Consider the following 26,631-nt stretch of genomic DNA (forward strand, 5'->3'; position numbering starts at 1 on the left):
TTTTTTATGCCCAAAGCCCTTTTTTGGTCTGTAGAACTCTGGAAAACGCAGCTTGAACCAGTATATGGAAGCCTCCCAATGGGTGGTACCTCTCTGCAGAGGTTTACAGTTGTGAGTGATTCCCCTTAATCTTCCCACGCTGTTTCAAGTTCCTGGAGGTGCTGTGGTAACGCTCCTGCATCAATAGAACACAATCATACGAACCATCGCTGGCCCACAGTGATACGCAAACTTAACACAGTATGTTCTGCCAAAGATACAGCCCATGGTTGCAATATCGGTCACAGGGACCAGGGAGGGTCATAGGAGAGAAGCAGATGTGAAGGACCATGAGTGGGGATAGAGGGAAGGGAGTTGGACCCAACAGCCAATCAACAGAAGGGAAAGAATGTCCATAGACCGTAGTAAGCAGAGTCTGGTGCAGCTGCTTGTGCTTACTCCTGCTGACTGAGTCACTGGTCCCAGACTGATGCCATGGGTTCGTTCTGCCTTCAAAGTTAAATCCAGTTTTCACCTGTCTCCCAGGCCAGACCTGCTGAAGTCAGAGGGCATATCCAGTACAGAGGTGGCACCCAATGGCTCACCAGTCTCAGGAAGTCCCAAAATGTCAACACTCAGTAATAAAGGCCGATACCGCTGCAAACCACGTCACCGACGAGGGAACAGCAAAGGCAGCTATAATGAATTTGCAGGGATCTTGAAAAACCAACCAGCACAGGACAACTCACCCCAACCACCTCATCATCATCCTCATTCTCATCATTCCAGCCTACAGCAGCACCAGCAGCATAGCCACCCCCATTACCATGGCCATCACCCCAGGCTAAACATCATGGGGCAAGACATCGCGAACTGTGCGAACAACCTGAGGTACTTTGGCCCTGCAGCAGCCCTGCGGAGCCCCCTCAGTAACCATGCCCAAAGGCGCGTGTCCGGCTCCAGCCCCGATCTCATCTCTACTGCTATGGAAGCAGATTGTCGGAGGAATTTGGAGAATGAGGAACATAAGGTTGATCATTGGCAGTGTTGTAAAGCAGACCCACACAACCCCTGCTCTCAGTGCAGGCAGGCAAACAGTGGTCAGAAACAGATGCCATCCATTGAACCAGGGATGAACCACCCTGAATCGACAACGTGTGGTCCCTTGTCTGAAAAGGCCCAGCTTCCTGAAAAGATGGAGGAGGAAGACTTCAACAGCTGCAAGTCAGTGTCATTGCTAGGCACCCCTCAACACCAGGCTACCCCAGTGCTACCTTGCAAACCCAGACCTATTCAAAAGGTAAAGACAGGAAAGTAGTCTTTAAAATAACAATTGTCTAATGTTTAAAATTGTCTGGAAAAAATTGTACAATGTGGTATAGTATTGTTTGAGAGTTAGTATCTATGTAAAAAAACTTTGTATAGCAATCCATACACAAAGGGGCAGAGTTAAGGTTGTGCATGCAACTTTAATTTTAATTTGTGTGCTTTGTTTTGCAACCTTGACATCCTTTTAAAAGTAGTTTTTATTGGGAAGGTTATAGGTGGAGGTAGTAGTACTACATGTGGTTAAGGTGGCCTAACACTTCCCATTATAAGGCTCCTTTAAGTTACCTGTAACTTTGCCAAACATTAACTGTCTGGACGGAAACTTACCAGGCCAAGTGTCTGTCTCTGACTAAAGGTTTTTTGTTTGTTTTTTTAAACTAGAAAAAATGGTCCAGCCATTTCTCAGAACAGAGTCAGGGAAAATTATATTGTTTTGCCCATGTTAGAAAAAATTCTTACAACCATTTCTTTGAGAAGCTTTAGTTCCTCTATGCTTTGGAGCAAGAGCTCCAAATTTGCCATAGGTTTCAGAGTAGCAGCCGTGTTAGTCTGTATTCGCAAAAAGAAAAGGAGGACTTGTGGCACCTTAGAGACTAACCAATTTATTTGAGCATGAGCTTTCGTGAGCTACAGCTCACTTCATCGGATGCATGATGCATCCAATGAAGTGAGCTGTAGCTCACGAACACTTATGCTCAAATAAACTGGTTAGTCTCTAAATTTGCCACAGGTGTTGCCCTAGTGTTAGCAAAATGCCTTTTGGAATTCCTGTGAGATATAAGATTCCAAAAGTTGCAATTTGTTCATGCTCAGCAGAGGCTTTGGCAGCTAAATACCCCAAAGATTCTGTCTGCACTGAGCATGCTCCAGCCAGGAACTGAAGGACTTTCCCTGCAATTGCTCTTCTTTGCAGCCTGGGAGTGCTTTGGTGCCAGGAACAGGACCTGAGAGAAGGGATATAGTCTTTTGTGCTCTCAATACTTCCCCTGTTGGTACTCAACAAGGAGATGTGGGAACCAGCCTGGCTGGAATGCAGAGAACAGAGGAGCTGGCCAGAGGAGAGACTGGGACTGGGGACTGGAACAAAGGGGATTGAAATGGGACTGGGTTGTGAAGGTGAAGTGAGATGGGATGGAGACTGGAACTGGGACAAACACAGGTTGTTGGGGCCAGGCACAGAATATGTCAGACTTTGGGGGAATAGGACCTGAAGGGTCTCAACACTGAAGTGCATTCCTTTCATAACCTGGAATAGAATGGAGGATTCCCGAGTCACAACATTTCCTGTACTGGCAACAAATAGCTATGAAACCCACTGACAAAATGTGTGCCTCATTTCCCTCTTGTGGCTGGGCCACACAGAGGATGACAATCTACTACTGCTATCAGTTACTCTGTTAGCTAAAGTGGAAGAGGTTAGTGCAGTGGATCTAAAGCTTCCAACCTTACTGATGGCCCATGTGGTTGGCGGTATGGTTCCACACGATGGATTTTTTTTTCCAGTTTGCTTTTTAAAAAAGCCCTAGAAAATTACACACACAAAACTACATTAAAATAACATTATTAAGGTTGCAAAGTCAAGCATTCCACAGTTTGGAAATGCCAGAATTCAGATTGCCTGTGCAACCTTAAATCAACCCTCCTGTGTGTATGCGTTATGAGGCAGTCTTTAATTACATGATCACATGCTATTTTTTTCCACAGGACCCCTGCCTCCATCAGTACACAGGATGGAGCTGCTCTGGGGATGAATCATTGCTTTTTTCTATAGGGCCCTGTCTCATTTGTTGTGGAACTTGGAAGGTGTTTAGTGAACAAGGCAGGGGATTGCAGGAAGAGAAAGGATGGTGTCAGGGTTAAGGCAGTTACATAATTAAAGAATGTATCATAATGCATATACACAAGGGAGACAAATAAACGTTATGCAGGCAGCCTGGCATTTCCTAATTTTTCAGTGCTTGACTTTGCAACCTTAATAATGTTCTTTTAATGTCGTTTTTTGTGTATAAGATAATAAACAAAATAATCAATTTTTCAAGAGATAGAAAAGAAGATATAAGAAGGGAGGGTGAACATGGAAAAAGACAAGCTACATTGGAGGAGAAATACAAATGATCTGCCAGAAGTCTGCCAGGAGGACATTAGATTTTGAGAAAAATACCAGAGAAAGCAGTTAAATCTCATTTGTAGTCAAATCTTAATACAAAAGCCATGCATGATCATTTCTTGGTTGGATTATTGAGCTCAGCATACTGTCAAAGCTAGCTTGCTCCCAGCTTCCAGTGATGCTGTCATGACTACAGGGCTAGCTGCATCTCTGTGCCATCTCTGGTTTCTCTTAGTGCAGCCCAGGTCTCAGGCCTTGTGACTTTATTAGGTGCCACTCTTACACAAGGCCCTGGGTTGCCATGCCCTCTGGATCAACACCACTTACCCCAACAGATCTGACTGGTTTTGACGCCTGTGATTCTTCCCTTTAGGAGTCTGTGATTGGTGGTGTATATAGTGACCAGCCAGCCTTCTTATATCAGGGTGGTGTTTGTTTCAACAGTAGGGACAAAGCATTTAGGATATGTCTACATAGCAATAAACCCTGTGGCCATGATTCTCAAAGCCTGGGTCTGCAAGCTCAGGCTTGTGGGTCTCGTGCTATGGCACTGAAAATAGCCATGTAGACATTCGGGCTTGGGCTCTGAAGCCTGGGGAGAGGGGTGATGGTAACATAGGCAGGCCCAGCTTCTTCCAACACCTCCAACGGGTACCTGCCTCTTTGGCCATGTCTACAATAGTGAGCTTACAGTAGCACAGCTGAGGTCGATGGGAGAGAGGTCTCCCGTTGACAAAATAAAACCACCTCAAGTGGCAGTGACTGTCAGTGGGAGAAGCTCTCCCACCAACATAGCGCTGAGCACACCGGCGCTTCTGTGGGTGCAACTTATGTCGCTCAGGGGGTGTTTTCTTCACACCCGTGTGACATAAGTTTTGCCGACATAAGCGGTAATGTAGTCATGGCCTTAGTTTGGTTCCCCTGAACAACTCCTTGTGAGAGAGTGTTCTTTTTTAAGCTGCTATAGTCCTTTTGATCTTCCAGTTCTCAGGCTTTTTCCTCTCCTGGTAGTGTCTTTTAACCCTCAAATGTTTGCAGAGGAGTGGCTATTCTTTTCCTTCCTGCTTGTTTTCCCAATAGCCCCGTATTAAACTAAAACTGTACAGTAAACCTCCCCATAACCAGGTCAACATCCAGCATTCATGATGACTAATGAACAGTTCCAATTCTGTCACAGTTGCCTTTTTGCTTCCTTCAGACTCTGGTGTCCTCTCACTTTAATTTTCTCAGATATCTCCCCTGCTTTTATGTATTATTGACTAGAGACAGCTAGCTTGTTCGGAGAGTTATGAGGACTATGTGACTGTATCCTTATTACTCTAATTCTACTTGTTTTAGTTCTTCTGGTTATACTCTACTGCTTCTAATATCATGATAAACCTTTGGGATGTCCCCAGAATCCAGTGCTGTTTCATATTCTACCTCATTTCTATCAGTTTTCTTTCAGTATTTTTGTCATGTTATATTATCACTCCAAAGTACTGTACATCTCTCCGTAATGATATAATTTTGGAAACAGAGAATTGGAATAATTTTCTTTCAGGTGTGACCTTGTGGCTGTCAAAGAATATTTCAAAACTAAGTACTAATAATTCCACAATAAAGCACATTATTTAGTCCCTGCTGAATTCTGTGTCTTTGGTCATCTTGTCACTTAAAGGACTGTATGGCTTGCCTATGCAGGGAAATTGGCAAAACTCTAGTGGCAGAATTCACTGCTGTAGTTAGGTTGGTATAATTCCCCATGTGGACACTATTCTGGAAAAAAAAGTGACTTTATTCCGGAAAAATTACCCCACTGCAAAACACAAAACAGAGTAATTATGCAAGGACCAAGTCACTTGTCTTCTGGAATAGAGTATCTATATGGGAGTAATACCAACATAGCTATAGCAGTACAATTATACTGCTAGTCAGTGTCCCTGTGAAGACAAGATCTAAACTCTATGTTAAATGTCCCCATTTCAGGAATATTGCTGGGATATTCCAGTATCTCAGAAGTTGCCCTGGGTATTTTAACTCAGACCTTCGTAATTTTCAGGCATGATGACTCTAAGACCCGATTGGTTGTATCTCCTGTTAAATTGATCAGCAGTCAAATGTCTGTGTCCGTCCAGTGTGAAACATTTGCCACATCTCAGAGTTTCCTGCACCATTCCACTTTTCATAGCTTTTAGCTTGCAGAAGTTTTTGACTCCTTATTTGTTTGGAGTGCTGTAGTCACTCCCTTCCTTCATGGGCCATGGAGAGTACAGATTCTCTGAACTGCCCTCAGCATGCTCAGAACACTTGCAGGTCTGCATTATGGCAATTAATATAATTTAATCTCAGGCCTCATGGCTTCAGCTGTCCTCCCTGAGCACTAAAGGTGAACTTTTTCCCTTGATGCGTAATTAGCTGGATGTATTTTGAAATTTAGGGTTTTTTTGCCTTCCTTTGAAGCAGTAGGGATTGGCCCTGGCTGGAGATGGGACACCAGATGGGGTGGACAAAATGATCTGATGTGGTACAGAGAATCCTGTATTTTAGATGCCTGGTTGGTGTGGCTCTGTTCATGTGCTCTGGATCTAAGTGATCACCAGATTAGAGGTCAGGGTGGAATTTTTCCCCAGGTTAGATTGGCTGGGACCTTTGGAGGTTTTCACCTTCCTCTGCAGCATGGGGGATTGGTTCATCTGCTGGGATCATCTTAGCATATGTCATCTATCTGTTCCCTGCCATTGCTGGGGCCTCAGGCATTGGTGGCACCTCGGTCCCCCTGTTCTCTGCCTGTGGCACACAGCAGCTTAGTCTCTTGAGGACTGAAATGTTTTAGAGTAACAGCCGTGTTAGTCTGTATTCGCAAAAAGAAAAGGAGTACTTGTGGCACCTTAGAGACTAACCAATTTATTTGAGCATAAGCTTTCGTGAAAAGCTTATGCTCAAATAAATTGGTTAGTCTCTAAGGTGCCACAAGTACTCCTTTTCTTTTTTTGAAATGTTTTAGTTTACCCAGGATACTGGGCTCCATATGGTGGTAACTGGGTGTGAATTAATGGTCTGCGATATTCAGGAGATCAAAGTAGATGATCTAAGGGTCCTTCTGGCTTTAAACACTATGAAACCTTTTGATGCAGTGGCTTTGTACCAGAGAACCAAGTGGCAGCTAGATAGCTATATGATTGTTTTAAATCAGTCCAATAACATTGTTCTCTTTCCCCCTGCCAGAGTGGTGATGACTCTTCAGAACAGGAAGAAGGAGAAGTGGACAGTGAAGTGGAGTTCCCACGGAGACAGAGGTAAATAGCTAAACCCCTCCAATCCTTCCTTGAGTGGTAGGCAGAAATCTATTTTTTTTTTAACCTGGTTCACTTAACATCATGGCATTGTGCTGGGAATTCTGAGCCTTCTGCCTCGGCATGATAGGTCCCTGCAGAATCATTGCCCAAGTTCCAGCATGAAATGTATCCAACCCTGTAGTGATACTGTCAAGGGCCTGGCCAGTCCTGTGGTGACCATCAGCACTGTAAACTATGGCAAGAGCTCCGGTCCAACTAGCTACAAGATCAATCACATGAGTGTACCCTCTATGATGTCTCATGCTGTGCTGAGCTGTTTTCAGCCCCCTGGAAGTTGCAGGCATCTCCAGCATAGCTCCTCTCCATTATGGGCTTGTTTACGCCGGAACCTCACTATGTGTGACCAGTGCAAGAGGCTACTGCTACCCAGTCTGGTATCTCCAATATCTGTACCATTAAGCTTGAAACTGCCAGGGTCTGGCACCCTTGATAGCATCTTTCAAAAGTTCTTTATCAGATTTGTTGCTGCAGAGGGCAAGGGAATGACTCCAGCATCTGGGCTAGAATAGTGCAGCCTTGATTACATGGACGTCACTTGATCAAAAGCCTGGTTTTCTGAAACAGGGTCACGTCGTCCCCATAAGGCAGGGATCATGACCCCCTTTGAAAAAGTGGGGCTTGGGTAATTGAAGGCAGGGATCCTGGAGAGAAGCCCAGGGACTGAGGAGAGAAGTCGAGTGAAACATTTGAAAGAGCATTAGCTACATCCAACTACAGCCCTTTAGTTTGGGTCTCAGCTACAGTAATTTGGCTCTCACAATTTATACTGAATTTCTCTACTCAGCCTCTTGATTCCTCCCCAGGACCTGTCATCCAGATTCCACTCCACCTCCAAGATCTCCATTCTGCTCCCCACTTTCCTCCTATTGGAGGAATTGGTCTGTTGGCTTTGGCTGCTCTAGGCAGGGGCTCCTTCATTCTCCAAACATTTTAGTCAAAGATTATGGGTGTTCCCCATGACTTTCATTGTGTTAGAAATTGCTGAATCTTGTCTTGAAAGGATTTTCACATGCGTAAAAGTGGAAAAGGAGCATGTCAATACAAAAAGCACCCTCCTCTGCCTGTGTGTCAGCTGTGCTATGGGTGTCCTGTGATTGCTGCAGAGATTTGTGTGTGAATTAGAGCGTGCTCCCCACAACACATCTTCTCCATAAGGAAAAGAGAGCTAGGAATGAATGTTCCAGAGTGGGGTCACAAAGGTGCACCTATGTCTACCAAAATATTGCAACGATTAGGATGGAAAGGGGATTTGAAGGATTCACATTTGTGGACAATGTAGTAAAATCTGGATCGAGTGGCTCAGAGAGTATAGAATCTGGGCCTGTATCATCTTCTGAAGCTGTTAGCCACTGCCAGGTGTGAAGTATTAAAAGCTCTTCTCCTGGGACAGACCCCATATTCCTTCTGATTAATCCTGCAATAAAAGGTGTGGGCAAGTTTTATAAAACCACCATCAATTGTCATGGGAAATTCAGCATCATTTCTTCCCAGCTGTCTGGAGCACATGGAGAATGGGAACCTTTGTGTAAATGAGGTGACTCAAATGGCTAGTGGCATTTCTCAGCATGTGGAATGAAAATGCTGCGCAGTGCATTCACTCAGCCCCAGGGGACATCGCCTGCTTTCCTAATTAATCATAAACCATTGCCACCTGGACAGTACCCTTTTCTAGTGTGGAGGGGCATCAGAGAGGACATTTATATGGAGTCAGTGCCCACCTAGTGCCCACTCATTGCCCAGGGGGTTTTCAGAAGTGCTGTACACTTGACTCAGCATGCAGGGGCATCAGCCAGGTAGTGCTGCTTAGACTGCCTGGAGGAGCACCTGCTGGGCTAGTGCAGTGATACAGTCCCAGTGCAGGAGGTAAGCTGAGCGGTGCACTGTGCTGCCCCTAGGCGTGCTGTGTTGAGGAGAGGGGCAGTGGAACATATGATCGAAGAGGCTCTGAAGAGGGGATCTGCAAGAGCGAGTAGCTGTGATATCACAGTGCAGGAGCGCGCTGAAAACTACACGTTGTTAGTGCAGAAGCAGGGAGGTGGGAAAGGGGCGAGGACATGTTCAGTCATTGTGCTGTAGTGCTTGAGCAGTTGTACAGCTTCAAAAGGGATCTATGGAAAGTATTCCAGTGCTTTGGATTTATTATAATATTTATTGTAGTACAGTATCTGCTCACTTAAAGTCATCCCAGTTAACGTTGTTTCGTTGTTACATTGCTGATCAATTAGGGAACGTGCTCGTTTAAAGTTGCGCAATGCTCCCTTATAACATTGTTTGGCAGCTGCCTGCTTTGTCCACTGCTTGCAGGAAGAGCAGCCCCTTGGAACTAGCTGGTGGGGGCTTGGAACCAGGGTGGACCGGAAGCCACCCCCCCGCATCAGCTCCCCGCTCCCCTAAGTTCCCTGTGCAGCAGCCGCCCAGCAGGCTACCAATTGTCAGCAGTTCAGCTGTCCCTCCCCCACACTGCCATGTGCTGCTCCTGCCCTCTGCCTTGGAGCTGCTCCCAGGAACCTCCTACTTGCTGTGCAGGGGTGGGGGGGGGAAGAAGGGGGTTAATGTCAGGGTGTCCCCCTCCCCCCACTCCTGCCCCCCGCTTACCCCTTCTCCATATAGAGCAGGGTGGGGACACGACAGGGCTCAGGACAGAGGGAGCTTGCTGGCCACAGCTGCTATCTCAACTTGCTGATCTACTTAAAAAGGCAATGTACTTAGAGTGGTGTCAGCATACTTAAAGGGGCAATGTGCATCTCTCTCACACAGTGTGTGTGTCTCTATCTGCCATGCTGTCTCCCCTCCCTCCATTCGTGCTGCCTTGTAGAGTGTGAGGCTACATTAACAACGTGTTAACCCTTGAGGACTCAGCCGAATGCTAGTTCATCATTTAGCAGTATGGCATTCCCTGGGAAATATCCCACCCTCTGACTTCACCACCTCAACCAAGCTTCACAATCATCATTGCTGTGTACAGTATTAAATTGTCTGTTTAAAACTTATCGTGTGTGTGTGTGTGTATGTGTATATATATATATATATATATATATATATATATATATAATATATAAAAATACAGTTTTTTGTCTAGTGAAAAAATTTCTCTGGAACCTAACCCCCCTTATTTACATTAATTCTTATGGGGAAATTGGATTCACATAGCATCGTTTCGCTTAAAGTTGCATTTTTCAGGAACATAACTACAATGTTAAGCGAAGAGATACTGTAGTACCTAGGAGTCCCATTCAAGGATCAGGGCCCCACTGTGCCATAATTAAAGTTAAAGGTAGCTTCATTTTATAAACCTCTCATGGGATACAATCACTGCTAGGGTGCCTCCTTCTGGCTGCTTTGGGCATTAGCTCCTTCCAGGTCCAACATCCCCTTCTTTTGTTCATGTGCCAGGCATCCTCCCTCTCTACGACTCAAGGTGCTCTCTCTTTGTGGCTTGGTCCTCTGGCCAGGTCACTATAGTCCTTCCTTTCCAGGGTAGCAAAATCCCACTGGACAACTGCCCCAGGCATTCTTCTGCTCCACTACCCAGTCTAGGCCACTTCCCCATGGCTCATAGGGGAACTGGGCCCACCCTGTACTCTGGGTTCCAGTCAAGGAACCCTGTGTCTAGCACCTGTGGTCTGCTTGCTCCCAGACCCTGCTGCTGTTTCCCTGGACTCCTTCCTGCATCTTCTCGCACCCTTCCCCCCACCCACTTTTAGCAACCCAAACTCCCTTCTTCCAGAGAGTGACTGCAGACTACTTCCCCTGCAGCCCTCTTCTGCTGCCAACTTCCTGGCTTTATACCAGCCCTGCTTGTTCCTTCTCAGATGGGCTCCATCGTCAATCAGCCTTTCAAGCCCTGGCTCTCCCTCAGGTGCAGCCAATCAGGTTAATTAACCTAATCTAACTTGCTCTGCCTTGAGTGGGGTAGACACCCCATCACAGAGCCCTTCATGCCCCCTCCCTCTCCAAAAGACACCTTTTCCTTCTCAAGTTCTCTGTAGAGACCACTCCCTGTGAAATTTAGCATGTCACTTCTCAGTCCCAGCAAGAGTTCTTCTGGGAATTTTGTAAAAATCAGAAAACAAACCTCAAGTTCAGGTTTTGAAAATTCAGATCATGTCATTCACTTTTAAACATTTTCCTAATACTTTTTGTCTCAAAGCATGTCTCTGTGCCTGCAATCTTAGCAACTTGTTTTGCTTTGTTTTGAATAATAACAACAATACTTGGGGCCAGCAACATATGGTTAGCCTGTTACCGATGCATAGAGCAGATTGAAAAAAGTGGGGAGCTCTATCATTTTGTACAGAAATGAAGGTGACATCACATCTGGCAGCCCCTCCACTCCCCATCAATTCTGCCTCCTCCAGATCCCCATCTGTTCTCCTCCCCCAACCTTACCTCTGCTTTTTCTGCAGCTTCTGGGGTTCCTCACCTCTCTCCAAGGCCTGGGGCAGGGCTGCGGCAGGATCCCCACTGTCACTTCCAGGTTGGGTGCTGTATAGAGGAGGTAGAGAGGAGCTGTCCCATTGTTCCCAGGGAGTAGGGGGCCACCCTGGGCTCTTTCTGCTCCCTCTTCCCCTCCCCTTTTGTGAGAATGATTTCAGCTTCTGAGGGGTGGGGAGAGCAGCTCTGATTGGCTGCTTACACCTCTGGAGGTGGGGAAAGGAGCCAGTCAGAAGGGTTTTTCCCCAGGCAGGGCTGAAAAATGTACCATCAGTGACATGGCTCCAGCTGGAGAAGTGTTCTTTGCTGGCCCCCTTGCCCTGCCTAGTGAACTTTACAAAAGTGGAGGATGGGACTGGAACTACCAAAAAGGTGGCAACTGAGGGGCAATTGGAGACCATCCTAACGCAGGCTCCCACAGAGTGTTCGGTGGATGTGGGTTAGCTTGTCAGGGCCAATCTCCTTTGGGAGTGAAGTGGAGCAGCTCGGCCAATAATGTGGAGTGGGGGAAGTGATTTACCAGTATAAACAGAAACACTGCAATGAATGGAATGGGCAAAGTGAAGCTAAGCTGTTTTCCTGGGCTTGCAGGCCTCACCGCTGCATTAGTAGCTGCCAGTCCTACTCAACCTTCAGCTCTGAGAACTTCTCCGTGTCCGATGGAGAGGAGGGAAACACCAGCGACCACTCAAACAGCCCAGATGAGCTGGCCAACAGGCTGGAAGACCAGCTGACTGAGAAGCTGGAGGACATGCTGTCCCAGACTCCGGAAATCCCCATCGAGATCTCCACTCAGTCTGATGGTCTTTCGGACAAAGAGTGCGCCGTGCGCAGGGTAAAGACACAGATGTCGTTGGGCAAGCTCTGTGCAGATGAACACAGCTGTGAGGTGAGTGGGGCCTTCAGTACTCCCCTTCCTCTTCTGTCGGGTGGTGAAAATAACTAGAAGCCAGACAATAAATCCATATGACTAGAGAGGCAAAAGCCTGGGACTGCACAGAAAGGGGCCATGAGAGGGGTACTGCAGAGAGAGGGTAGACTGGGCACTTCTCTTCACCCTGGAACATTCCAAGAAATTGAAAGGCAGAAAATGTATAACTGATAAAAGTTACACAAGACACAATTAGCCTGTGGAACTCATTGCCACTAGATATTGTTGAGGCCAGGAGCTTAACAGGCATCAGAAGAAGAGAGACCATTTATATGACTAATGAGGCATCCACAGTTATATTAGATAGGATGAAAAATTGGAATTTAAATAATAAAATGGAAGGGATATAAACTAGGGCTGTCAAGCAATTAAAAAAGTTAATCGAACGATTAATTGCACAATTAATCTCACTGTTAATAATATAATACCATTTATTTAAACATTTTTGGATGTTTTCTACATTTTCAAATATATTGGTTTCAATTACAACACAGGATACAAAGTGTACAGTGCTCACTTTATATTTATTTTTGATTACAAGTATTTGCACTGTAAAAAAACAAATAGTATTTTTCAATTCACCTAATACAAGTACTGTTGTGCTATCTCTTTATCGTGAAAGTGCAACTTACAAATGTAGAATTATGTACAAAAAAAACTGCATTCAAAAATAAAACAAGGTAAAATTTTAGAACCTGCAAGTCCACTCAGTCCTACTTCTTGTTCAGCCAATTGCTCAGAGAAACAAGTTTGTTTTATTTGCAGGAGATATTGCTGCCCGCCTCTTGTTTACAATGTAACCTGAAAGTGAGAACAGACATTCTCGTGGCACTGTTGTATCCAGCGTCACAAGATGTTTATATGCCAGATGCGCTAAAGATCCATATGTCCCTTCATGCTTTGGTTACCATTCCAGGGGACATGTGTCCATGCTGATGATGGGTTCTGCTTGATAACAATCCAAAGCAGTGCGGATTGATGCCTGTTCATTTTCATTATTTGAGTCAGATGCCACCAGCAGAAGGTTGATTTTCTTTTTTGGTGGTTCGGGTTCTGTTATTTCCACATCGGAGTGTTGCTCTTTTAAGACTTCTGAAAGGGTGCTCCACACCTCATCCCTCTCAGATTTTTGAAGGCACTTCAGACTCTTAAACCTTGGTTTGAGTGCTCTAGCTATCTTTAGAAATCTCACATTGGTACCTTCTTTGCGTTTTGTCAGATTTGCAGTGAAAGTGTTCTTAAAATGAACAGCATGTGCTAGGTCATCACCTGGGACTGCTATAACATGAAATATATGGCAGACTGTGGGTAAAACAGAGCAGGAAACATACAGTTCTCCCCCAAGGAGTTCAGTCACAAATTTAATTAATGCATTATTTTTTTAATAAGCGTCATCAGCATGGAAGCATGTCCTCTGGAATGGTGGCCGAAGCATGAAGGGGCATACGAATGTTTAGCATATCTGGCACGTAAATACCTTGCAGTGCCGGCTACAAAAGTGCCATGCAAATGCCTGTTCTTACTTTCTGGTGACATTGTAAATAAAAAGAGGGCAGCATTATCTCCCGTAAATGTAAACAAACTTGTTTTTCTTAGCGATTGGCTGAACAAGAAGTAGGACTGAGTGGACTTGTAGGCTCTGAAGTTTTACATTGTTTTGTTTTTGAGTGCAGTTATGTAAAAAAAAAAATCTACATTTGTAAGTTTCACTTTGACGACAAAGAGATTGTACTACAGTACTTGTATGAGGTGGACTGAAAAATACTATTTCTTTTGTTTATAATTTTTACAGTGCAAATATTTGTAATAAAAAATATACACTTTGATTTCAATTACAACACAGAATACAATATATATGAAAATGTAGAAAAACATCCAAAATATTTAATACATTTCAATTGGTATCCTATTGTTTAACAGTGTGATTAAAACTGCAATTAATCATGATTAATTTTTTTAATTGTGATTAATTTTTTTGAGTTAATCATATGAGTTAACTGCGATTAATCAACAGCCCTAATATAAACCATCCTATTTTGGTCATACACCAGCCTAAGGGGTTAGAATAATTTCCTCTAGGGCAAGTTATTCCTCATTCTCCACTAGGGAGTTTCTTGTACCTTCCTGTAAAGCAACTGGTTGTGTTCACTGTTGGAGACAGGAGATTGGTCTGACTAGATATGGCATTCCCTGTGGCATTCCCTGTGTTCTCTCATCTTTCTTGCTCTGCCTTCCCTCTTCCCCTAACTTCTGTGGTTTTAGGAATTTTGCATTAGATTGGCCTATGTGCTGTTCTCCTTCCAGTTTTATGGAAGTAGGACAGTGGGCATGTGTGTGGGGGAAGGTCCTTGCTTTCCCTTTCCCTATTCCACCAGTTACACTCTCTAGCCAGCAGGTCTCTGTGGCTATGTGTTGGGGATCAGAAGTGACGTTCTGTGGAGCCGCAATGCCCCCTGCTGGCTGCCAGAAGACAAGAAGTGATAAGCTCACTGATTGGGACCTTTCCCTGTCTCCTGCTCCTCTACCAATCAGCTGCTGATCCTGCCAGTGCAGTCACTCTGCAGTGCAGGGAAATGACTAAAAGAGTTTCCCTGTCCTTTTGCCTTACAGAACCAGGCACAGTTTGGAGAATCGGATTGTGACTCTTCCGAGGGGGAGTGTTCTGATGCAACCGTCCGGACCAATAAGCCCTGCAGTTCTGCTACTTGGTAATGACAAATTCCCCACCAAAGCCCTTCTGATACTGGCATTTGGATTCCCCAAGACTCCCTTCATTTCCCCCACCCCCTCATACTTCGACAGGAAGAGAAGCTGATTCTCCTTCCCATCCCAGAAATGATCTGCAATAACTTGAATCTCTGGAAAAATGTCCAAATGAAATTAATTCTCACTGAGTATTTCAATCAAGAATGGCAGGGATGTACTTTATTGAATAATCTAGCTACTGTAACATTGATATTTATTTTATTTTTTTTATATTTTAACACTTTTTACTGTAAAGAGTGGACTATATATTGAGAGAGACATTAATTTGTTGCAAAAAAAGTTAAGAAAGCAAGCAAATGAAAGAGACTCATCCTTGTGAGTCTTACATAAATAGCATGATGGACACATCAGGATCTACTGCTGCTCTCCCAGGGGACGAAGCCTCATGGCCCTAAAGGTTGGAGAATAGATAAAGAGAAACAAACCAATCAGTCTTATCAAATGAAGAAGCATAAGAGAAACCTTGCTAAAGGTAACCTATGAACAAATGGCATTCAGTATAACCACTGGGTCACTTTTAATCAGAAAGTGGACATGTTCCTGGAGAAATTTGGTACCAAGGTGCTTACATCCAGGGTCTTCTGAATCAATACATTCCCCCAGGAATGTGATAATGGGGGTTAATTGATGGGGTTTTGGTTTATTTTTTAATCAGCATTTTGTTGTGAGATCCTGCAGATGTATTCTAACCTCATTCTCTCTCAAGACTTGGTATAACAGCACTTTTTACCATCACCAATCAGCTTCACTATGGCAGACAAAACCGTGTGAATTTCCATCTGAACAGAGAAAGATCTTTCAGCTGCAGAGTGCCATTTTCCCACAGTTTACTTCCTCTCCTCACTTCCCATTCTCCCATTTGTTTTCTTCAATTAAAAAAAATTCAATCAAATCAGTGCTGGAAACACAAGAAGCATGGAAAGCACATTCTGCGAAGCCTGAGAACTAGACTGGGGAGGAAACCAGAGACACCTGTACTGAACCTTCAGAGGCAACCTCCCACCTATCACATCACCACACAACTGGCCAGCGCCAAGGGAGAGAGCTGTGTATTGGGAGCAAACCAGGGAATACGTTGGCCTGGACAACAGTATCAACCCTCCCTTTGTTCTGTTTATTAATGATTTGGTTTTGGAAGCATTAACAGCTGCCTGCCCTTCATGTTAGGCTTGGTGTAAAACAGAAAGCAAAATTTGGACTCAGTTACATAAGGAAGGGGGGGGGAGGGGAGAGGAGAGAGCGCTTGATTTTGGTTGTGGATGTATTTTATGTAGGGGACCTCAAAGAGCGTATCCCACTCCTGTAAATTCCAGCCTGGAGGAGAAACTGACGCATTGTGGGGGTATCTGAAAGGCAGAGGCACTGACATTTGAGTGACCAGCCTAGTATTCCCAGGGGCCTCACTGGGCCTTCCGTTCAGAAACAAATGGCTCCTTTTAACTGACACACAGAACAAAGATTTTAGTCCGCTTCTCAGTTATTTTCCCCCTGGAACAATTTCAGCTCTGCCTCAAGAGCCCTGGGAAAGGCAGCTGCTCTTCCTCATGGTCTGGCTAGCATGGCTAGAGCAGTGTGTCCTGGGGAAATCAGCCATCTTGTAGAAACCATGCATGAGCCTCAGATGACCGGCAGGAATGGACAGTAGGCAGGTTCTTCTGTTGCTTTGTTTGTTTACATTTTATGTTAAAATGTTGATTTGAAGGTAGCCTTGGTAATTTATAGCCTAGTGGCAAGAATGAAGGAAAATGTTTTGCTTATACAAAGAGCAGTATTGTATGAGTTAAATTATTCCATATTTTTAAATTTTTGTAGCTGGACTACATGTAGGTCTTAAGTTATTACATTATTTTATTTATTAACTTTTCTGTAGATCAGAAGGTTGGCTTTACTGCTAGCACAATTGTTCTCTCTTCATGTGATGTTATTTCCTCCTTGTGCATCATAGAAGGATGGGAACAGAGCTGGTTTCAGGGGCTGTCAGGATTTGCTCCCCTGCTGGTGTCGTGCAGAGTACAGTCATTCTGGAGGCTGTGTCAGTCCGGGCTGGCCTGCAAGGCGAAGGAGGAGGTACTCAGTTTCATGGGCTTTAGAGATCTTCCACACGGGTGAAACTGTACAGTTTGGGTTTGCTCCTGATTAACGAAGGGGCAACAGGGTGTGAGTGTTGGGGGGAGGGGGAGGGCAGATGGAGTGAGGGGAAAGGGTTGGACAGGAGGGAGTACTTTATAGTGAGAAATAAGCAGAAAGTTTTGACCGAGCCTCTCCAGAGAGGCTTTCTCGGCTGCTAGTACAGAGCAGGGCCTCAATTCTAGTGGTGGTGCTACTCAGGAGGTCACAAATGCTCGCATAAAACAGCTAGGTAAAGGAGGAGAGAGGACCAGGACCCTAGAAATTGAAGGCAGGGGCCAGATTGACCACCACAAATGCAAGGGGGACCAAATTCAGTGTGCCAGTGATGGGGAGGTTCACCCCAGAATGGAGTGCCGATGCCTGGCCCTGCTGAGAGCTTTAAGCTCCAGCAGAAGCTGTGCTGCTAAGGGTGATCTGGTTACTGGACTGTGATGTGCAGAGAGGGCACCCATGTGCCAAGCCAGCCCTGCTCACCTGAGATGTCAAGTGTTTTCTTAAGAGCGTGCTCATTTCCCAAGGCAGCCGTAGAGCATAAGCAAGAGGGGACCATCCGACCTCATGCTGTAGACTGCCAGAGCCCTGAGTCAGGTATTTGGACTCCATATCAATCAGACCCTGCTTGAGAAGGCATAAAGGATTCCCTGGTGCCCACAGGAGTTGTTTTGCCAGCATGCAGAGATAGTGGTAGCCCCTGGTGAGTTACATGAGGGAGTTCTCTGAAAGTTCTTAGACTTTTATAGTAGCACCTGCTAACATATACTGAGAAGCATGTGAGTTTGTGGCCCTACCTGTACTGTACACCTCTTTAGGCTTCTTCCTGGCCTTGCCTTCAACCACATTGCTCATCTCCACTGTCTGTCACAATCATGCCTCACTCTCATGGAGAGGCAGTACAAAATCATCCCCTTTGGTGTGGGCACTTTCCACCCTAGCATTGGTCTGCTGCCCCTCTTCATCCTGAGAGGCACTTCCCCCATTACCTGCTGGCAGGTATCCGAAATCCTGCCAACAGCTAGTGCCTCCCTCAGGAGTCCTGCTAGCGTTATTGCTCCTTATGCACTGGTAGCATGTGGACAGCAGCTATGCTGTATGAGGTGCCGGGCTCTCTTGGGTCATGAATGGACCTTGGTGTGCACTGTGCAATAGCTCAGGCAGCCTGAGTGCACCTGTGCTTAACTCCATCCCAGAAGGTTCAACATGGTCTAGTTTTGCATGTGCACTTTTCCTAGCGTAGAGTGTGCCATGCATGTGAGGATGTCCTGGCACTGAAGCCCCTGGCCTACGTTCCACACACACTCCTGGCAGCTTCCTTCTAACATTCTAAACCTCTACACACCCTGAAACAACAGGTAGTTAAAAAGGAAAAACCTACCAGAGCCCATCACCCCCAATTTTACTGGGCCAAGGATCAAAGCAGGCAGCGGTCAGGTGTAGGTCAGAAGCAATTTTAAGGTTCAAGATCTTGTCATCAGGGCTAAAAGCAGAAGCCATGAAGCCCTGGGATCTGGATACTTCAGTTCTCGCTTCTATCCCGAGATATCCAGTCTCAAACATGCCACATTATAGCACCTAGAACAACTATTACTTGTGGAAGTTTCCAACCTATTATTTAGTCCCCATCAGACTAGATGACCTTATGGCCCTATCCAGCCTTGAACTATGATCGTTTCTGGGTTCCCCTTGCTCAGGGTGCTACACACTCGGATTTACATCACTCAGGCAGGCTGCCTTTCCAGGCCAAGGGATGGAGCAACAGCCTGAGCTGTTTTTAAAAACTCCTTGAAACATCAGTGAAATAGTTTGCTCCGTAAACCATGTCTCATCCAGCATAGGATGCTGCAGGGCATTCAGGGGTTTGTTTTGGGGTCCTGGCTTTGCCACTCACAAAAAGTACCGCTATAACTGGTAGTACATGCCATCGCCACTCTCCCTCCACAGGGGCAGAGCCTCACCCATCGCTGTATGTCTGATTCCGCAGCACCAGGAGCTTTTGTAAATAGCATGCAGAGGGTGAAAACCAAACCAAGGTAAAAGTCCTAGGGCTGCAGGTGCTGGCGCTCCTGAGGGGTGCTAGGTACCATATTTCTGAACAAGGGGGTTGAGTTTATGAAGGTACTTGGGGAACAGTGGAGTAAGGATCATAACCTGACCCATGACATGAATAAAATCCATGCAGCTGAGCCAGTGTTGGTGCAGTCTGATGTGCCAAGGTGGGAAGGAGCAGGCCAAGTTTTGTATTTCCGGGCAATAGCTCTGTAACGTCTGCAAAGGAATGTGTCCATTTGTACTGCAAAGTCTAGACTTCATTCGCTGCTTAGGCTGTAGCTCTTAGGAAGGTGAGAACTAGAGGCCAAGGTCTGCTCTCAGCTACATTCCTGTAAGCCCAATGTAACCTCACCAAAGCATGTTGACGTACTGTGGATTTATATGCGTGGAGCTGAGTGCAGAAGGTGCCGCTGTCTGGCTTGAGTGCAGAGTTTGCACTAGGGCATTACAAAGGGTGAGCTGCAGGCAGAAGTTCCAGTAACAATGCCGTTCAGCCTGGGCAAGGGCAGGCTCGAAATGCCCAGAGAAAGCCCCAGGGGTAGACAGGCTACTTCATTTTCTTTTCTTCCCTATAAACTCGCCTTCCCAGGAGAAGGGTGAGTTGTGGGCTCCCTGCCCACTCCCCACCCAGCACGGCTTCTGACAGCTCCTCAACATCAGCCTTGCTTCTGGCGTTTATGTTTAATGTTGTTTTTCCCGCTGTGTGTTAAAAGTGACCATTTCATCTCAGCCCTTCCCAGTTTCTCTCATCTCCCTTTCTCTCCTCCCTGCGCTGTGGCTTCCTGATACAAACTTGATTTCTGTACTGAACTGTGTACAGTGATGGGAACAAGAATGAGTGTCAAAGCAAACAAATGCATGGAATAAAAAGCCAGTGTACTTCAGTACGTCCCAGGCTTGGCATGGTGTCTGGGTGGTGTGTCGTGTCTGAAGAATTTATACTGGAAGTTGTTGAACTGACAGAAAATCGCTGATCAGTTAAAGTGTCTTTGAAGTTAGCTGTGTTTCTGACTCCAGCTGTGCTGGTTCTGACCAGAGTCCCTGACTCTCCAGCCTGGACTGGAGGGGCTTGTCCCCAGGCGTGGGAGCATGGCCCTGAGCCCTGTATTTTTATAGAAGTGCTGGTTTTCATCAGCTGACTCAGATCCAGGCTCCATCACCACATGCACCTCACGCACCATTCCTCCCCACACACGGAGTCTTGGCTCTGCCTCCCCATGAGCCCTCCCACTGGGCTTACCCACTACCCTCCCTCCAGTCAAGTCAGGGGTGGGGGGCACCCTCTTTCTGGCCAGAGCAGGGTTCCCCCCACCAAAACCCTCCCCTGCCAACTGTTCTGCTTTGTACTCTGAAAAATCTTCCCCTCCCCCAGTTGCCATGCAGAAAGCAGAACCTGTCCAGTCATGAAAGCAAACAGCCATGCAATCAGAAAGGAGAGCTGGACTCCAGCCCCTTAGGGTCCCATGCATCCTTTTGTCAGAGGGCCCAGCCGTTATCCCCATGTATTACATTCACAAGCCATGGATGATGACCTAGCAAACATGTCAGGGCCCGTTTATGGCACAGTCCACACCATGGCAGCCAGAGAGCACAGACAGACATGCACATCGCAGAGTCAAACCTGCTTGGTAGGTGGGAGTCCTGGCTCCTAGGTGAGTGATGGAACAAGGATCCTGTGCTCAGGTGGCTGCAGGAGCAAATACTCGGCTTTGCACCCGTTATTTATGCTGCAGGGACAAACAACCCTGGGGCAAAGGAGGCCCCGAGTCAGCCCTTGTGGAAATCTACCCACACTGCGTGGGTAAGCAGCCCCTCCAGGCCAGCTGTGCATCAGTTCCGCTGGTGCTGACGCAGGCCATTACGCTGGGTTCATGCAGATGTAACTGAGCAGAATTGGGCTCAAGGACTTGAACAAATGAAGGCTGCTCCCTGTGAGGTGGGTACGTCTCCACCTTGGAGGGTGGTGGGCAGAGCTTTCCGGCAGAGAGGTAACTTAACTGAAGCCCTACAGCGACTCAGTGTAACAAGAAGAGCTTGGGCCCTTCTCCCTACTCATCCCTTTCTTAGCTGCTGCTCTCCAAGCAGGAAGCCCCTGTTCTCAAATGCAAGCCCTGGATCCCTGCTAACACTGTCTGATTTAGCCTAATGTAACCAAGCTGCCTTCCAAACACCCTCCGGCTCAGTTTCCCTTCCCTGCGGGTGGCACTGGCAGCTCTCCGCAATTGTAGGCAGGGGAGACAGTGCACTGAAGCCACAGGGATGCTCCCTGCCCCCAGGAATCTCCCAGGGAGAGCAGCAGAGCACCCATTTCTTACAGTGCTCTCCCCTTGCAAGGTGCTAGCAGACCAAGCTCCAAGGCTTTCACTACCCTCCTCTTGGGATGAGCTCAGTGCTGCGGTGAAACAAATTCAAGCTGCACCCTCTTCCCTTGTCTCAGGTTAGTCTTGCTACATCCTAACAGCTCATGCACCAAGAGAAAGCACAATTGCCTCTGTGAAGACTGCTTGACATCACATGACAGGAAACTAAAATAACTAGATAAGCTACCAAATACAGATTTGGAAAGGATACTGTGTGAAAGCTCAGAACCTAGGAGCAAGGGTGCATGTCTGAAAGCAGCCACAACCTGGTGCCACACATACTTTTTAAAGCAAGTGCGGCTTGGTGCTGCATGTGTGCTAGACAGCAGCCGTGGTGTGGGGCAGGGTGCCTGACCAGCTCCCCCACCTCTCATGAGGAAAAGAGAAATCAGAAAGAACTGCATTTGTAAAAGGAGATAGACAAGGCCAGGCCCAAGGCTCACCCTCCTGCCTTATTAGCCAGTGTCTTATCTAACCCTAGCTGGGATGGTACAGTGCTAAAGGAGCTATTCATTAGAGCCAGGGTTCAGGAAATGCTTCAGAGTCTATCCACCCTTCCCAAGCAAGAAGCCTCGTCATCATCTGGCGAACAAGCACATAAGATCCATCTGATGAAGTGAACTGTAGCTCACGAAAGCTTATGCTCAAATAAATTGGTTAGTCTCTAAGGTGCCACAAGTCCTCCCGTTCTTTTTTGCGAATACAGACTAACACGGCTGCTACTCTGAAACATAAGATACAGGAGAACTCTGTAATTTAGTCTGTTTCCTATAAAGAGGTGCCTGGCCCTAGGGTACATGGGCATCCTGGCATTACATTATTAACTCACCTTAATGCACCTGATGATATGCTGTCACAACTGCTGTCCACAGGGGCTATTTAACTTTATGGGATCACTGACATCATGTAGGGTGCCCAATGGCAGCACGCTGTGACTGTTGCTAGATTCCTTAAGTTGACAGGGCCTCAAGGAGTTTCACGTACAGTGCCTTCACCCTCTCACAGGCCTGTAGTAACAGTTCCCCTAGCATCTGTGAGACACCAGCTCCACTTCTATATAACTTGGAAGGGGGTCTGATAAGGCCTGAGGTGGGAGCTTTACATCACATTACCTTAAGCCTGGTTTCTGGTAAGGTTCTAGAGGGCCTTAAAATGGTGGCGCATGAGGCAGCATGAAGTGTGGGGCTGTAGGACCATTTCCCCCAGCACTTTCCAACAACACTAAATTCACTCAAGCAAGAGGAAAGGCTGGTGTGATGTGGTATTTACCCCACACCAGCCTCTGAAAGGGTTATGGTGGCTAGGTGAGCCAATTAAGCACTGCGGCTGCACCTGGAGGAGCCAGGAAACAATGAGGACTAATTAAATGATGAAGCTCACTTGGACAGGGAGCTGAGGGCAGAAAGGGGCTGCAGGGAGGAGATCTGCAGTCACTGTCTGAGGCTATGGAGGGCAGGGCATGCCCAGAGAAAGGTGGAGAAGGAGCCTGCTAGAGGCAGTGTAGGAGACAGTCCAGGACAAGAGTAGCAAGGCGTGGGACAGTGCAGACCTTATCCACTGGTTGTAAAGTCCCTGGGCTGGAACCAGGAGTAAAAGGTGGGCTCAGGTTCCCTTATCAGCCACTGAGGAAGTGGCACTATTGATGGGCTGTGAATTGGAAGATGGCCTGGTACAGAGACCTTGGTACACAAACCCCCCTGGAAGGGGAACACTACAGTGACCTGTCCAGAGGGCCAAGCCACGAAGAAGGAACTAGAGGGTCCCAAGAGAGACAGAGTGAGCACCCGCAGGAAGGGCATCAGACTGGCAGAGCTAATCCCCAGCCATCACCACATGGAGGTGTGCCAGTGGGACATAGAGAACACCCTGTGCTAGATCCACAAAGGGGACTTAGTTTCAGCATCGCAACGCCTAACCTGCAGGTGCCCTGCTGCCTTGTGGAATCTGCAGCCCTGAGTTAGATGCCCAGGCTCCTTGTACAAGGCATGGAGAGAAACAGGTGCCTAAGAATGGGACTCTCAGAAGGCAGCACACTGAGCTACCCATGAGGTAATGCCAAGGTGAAGCGTGTGGTCTAAGCCCTGCCCTCAAAGGGGACTGGGCTTTGCCAGGGGGAGGTGCCTATCTCCACTCCGGATTCTCAGCCATGAACACTCCTGGAGTCAGGGACCTGAGCCGGGGCCAGTCCTTCCTTGCCAAAAAAAAATAAAAAGTGCTAGTGTCCCCATTGCCTCTTCTACCACTAGCGGTGGGGGTCTAGCAGTCACCCAGGACACGGGAGACCAAGATTCCCATTCCCCCTTGACCTGAAAGCAGATGGCATTTGAACCCATCTCCCACGTCACCGGTGTGCGTTTGGTGGTGGGGCTCAGGCTCTCCTGTTGCAGTTGTTCCCCTCTATATACATACTGTAGTCAGCGGAACACGGCCTTGAACTCGCTCTCCCACATCCCAGGTGATGCCCTGACCACTAGCTTTAGTGATTTTCTCTCGCTTAGGCCTAGTGAATCGTTCAGCCTGTTATGCAAAATGGAACTGCTTCAAGAGGTGAGAGATGTGCCCCAGAACACCCCAGAGCCCAATGGTTAGCGCACTCAGCTGGGTTCACGTCCCTGCTCCTCTCAGGGAGAGGAGGGAACTGAACGTGGATCTGCCCCAGCCCAGGCATGTGACCTACAACCTTCTGAGTACGCACTGTGTGTGCTGGGGGGAGGGGTGCACTGGTACCACCAGTGGCTCTTTTCTGCAGGGCCCAGTTGGGTAGGCATGTGCTAAGGCAGCGTTTCCCAAACTTTTTTGGCCACGGAACACTTTTTAGCCTATTACGGAACACTTATATTATTTTGTAGTCATTGGGTGTTCAAATAAACAATTGCGTTATTTATGCTCAAATATATTTTATTTTCTAAAACAAAGCAAAAATACAAATTTAAAATAACTTGAACAATTTCTAACTGGAAAGCGTGTATAATGTAGTACGAAAATCAAGTGCAAGAGTCAAAATTAAATTCTAGATTCTTTCGTGGAACACCTATTCACCTCGGGCGGAACAGCAGTGTTCCGCGGAACACAGGTTGGGAACCGCTGCTCTAAGGTAACCTCTGAGCCTGCTTCCTGTATGACTGCTTCAGGGAGCAGATAGTCCTGGAACCCACCAGGGCTGAGGCAATGCTTGATTTAGTTCTAAGTGGAGCACAGGATCTGGTTCAAGAGGTGAATGAATATAGCTGAACTGCTTGGTAATAGCAACCAGAATGTAACTACATTTAACCTTCTTGTAGGGGGAAATACCGAAGTATCCCACCATAGCAGCATTTAACTTCAAAAAGGGGAGCTACACAAAAAGACTCTAGGCCAGGCCTACACTACAAAATCATGTCCACTGATGTTACATGAGCCACCACAGTTATTACATCGCTTGTGTGTGAGCACACTACTCGCCATGTGTCAGCGAGGGCTCTGTCCTCACTGGGTGGGCTTGTAGCGATAGAGTGCAGTGCACCATGGGTAGGTATCCTGTGCAACTCGCCACCACCCAGTGTAGAGTGTTTTGAGAAGTATTTGCAATGCCTCATGGAGCCAAAATGAGATGCACAGGGGTGACATGGAGCATAGGTTCAACTGCCTGTAATGCAATGTTCTCCAGCCAATCATTTCATCTGCTTCCCGTAATAGTTCACACTTCTTCAAAATCCCCACATCCCTCCTTGCTGGCTGTCCCCTCTGACAGAAGCACAGAACCTGCACAGCTCAGCACTATTGTCATGAGCATAGGGAGGACACCTAATACTGCAGTATTTGCAGAGATGCAAGAGGACCCATGGGGAACATGATTCCTCGGAGGCTAGACTGCTGTGGGATATAAAAAGAAACAATTCAAGGTTGTTGGTGTTCTCAGAGCAGCTGGAGATGGTGGAGCACTAGTTCTGGGCCCAAGAAACAAGCACTGACTGGTGGGATCGCCTTGTAATGCAGGTTTGGGACACTGAGCAGTGGCCACAGAACTTTCAGCTGTGCAAGGCCACATTCCTGGATCTCTGTGCTGAACTTGCCCCAGCCCTCCCATGCAGGGACATCAAAAGGAGATCTGCACTGACAGCTAAGAAGCAAGTGGTGACTGCACTGTAGAAACTTCCTATGCTAGATTGCTACTGGTCAGCTGGGAATCAATTTGGAGTCAGAAATCTACCACAGGGGCAGTGCTCATATAAGGGCGCAGGGCTATTAATCACCTCCTGCTATGCAGGACTGTGACTCTGGGTAATACGAACAGCCAGATAAAAGGGCTAGAAGAAGAGCTCAAAGTGGAGCTGTACAGCTCAGGGAGGCTGTTAAAGACCATTTTAATAGTGAGCCAGAGTAGTGTGGGTTGCTGGAGTATGCTCTACCTGGACTTTCTCTTTTCCAGCCCAGAATGAATCTTGTAGTAATTGCTCTGTGTGTGTGTGTGTGTGTGTGTGTGTAGGAAATAGAGCATTGTCAATGCACCTATTAATGTTGTCTGTGAACGTTGTTATAGGTTCTGTGACAAAATGAAGTAACATGAAATTGGTGGATGTCAGACCTGCTCAGCACCAGCCAGCGTATGTTGTGAACTAATAAAAATGAATTATGTTCCAGAAAGTGAAATTTTATTCTGTGACAGAACCAGACAAATAATAAAACATTTAGAACTTAATAAATTAAGGAAACAGAACGTATGAAGGGGAAACAACAGTCATTTCCATTTCACATGCACCAACCGTGCCTTTCACAAGTCCGTGCATGGGCAGCTCTGATTGTCTTCATGTCCCCTGGGGTGGAGTGGTAGCACAGCAATTGCTCATGGCACATGGAATGTGGAGGGGGCGGGGCCTGCAGAGGGAGGTGAGCCTGGGATTCTTGGACCTGCAGGTCTACCAGAGTCTGCAGCATCTCTGTTTGCGGCCTGAGAAGCCCCACTATGTCCTTGTGCATCCCCCTCTCTTTCTCCATGCTGGCTGCAAGGGTGATCCTCCAGGCTCTGGTCTCATTCTCTGTTGCAGCACAGGCTTGCAGGATCTCCTGGAACAGGTCATCCTGAGCCCGCTTCTTTCTCCCACTCATCTCATCTGGCTAAGATTTTTGGCGGGTGTGGAGGGGGAGAGCCTCAAGGCCACAATAGCAGCAACTGCAGGTATAACACACACAGGAAGCGTTGTCAGTGTGTTCACAACAAAAATCAAAACTTAG

General features: G+C 46.8%; 1 protein-coding gene across 20 annotated transcripts in view; it reads left to right on the forward strand.

Moving 5' to 3' along the window:
• MAP3K13 (mitogen-activated protein kinase kinase kinase 13) overlaps positions 1-26,122 on the forward strand; it is a 141,160-nt gene extending 115,038 nt beyond the window's left edge. For 15 of the 20 annotated variants that reach the window (XM_078854197.1, XM_078854196.1, XM_078854198.1 and 12 more), the window contains 4 exons: positions 526-1,279; positions 6,623-6,693; positions 11,779-12,076; positions 14,729-16,923. In XM_078854197.1, coding sequence (XP_078710323.1) covers positions 526-1,279; positions 6,623-6,693; positions 11,779-12,076; positions 14,729-14,830 — 1,225 coding nt within the window. In that variant the 3' untranslated portion in view covers positions 14,831-16,923. Of the gene's footprint in view, positions 1-525; positions 1,280-6,622; positions 6,694-9,510; positions 9,679-11,778; positions 12,077-14,728; positions 19,945-21,394 lie in introns of those variants that run through there. The other 5 variants (XM_078854202.1, XM_078854204.1, XM_078854203.1 and 2 more) reach the window with 5 other exon arrangements.
• Positions 26,123-26,631: the final 509 nt, after the last annotated feature.

Source organism: Lepidochelys kempii, chromosome 9 (genome assembly GCF_965140285.1).
Source record: "Lepidochelys kempii isolate rLepKem1 chromosome 9, rLepKem1.hap1, whole genome shotgun sequence".
NCBI lineage: Eukaryota > Metazoa > Chordata > Testudines > Cheloniidae > Lepidochelys > Lepidochelys kempii.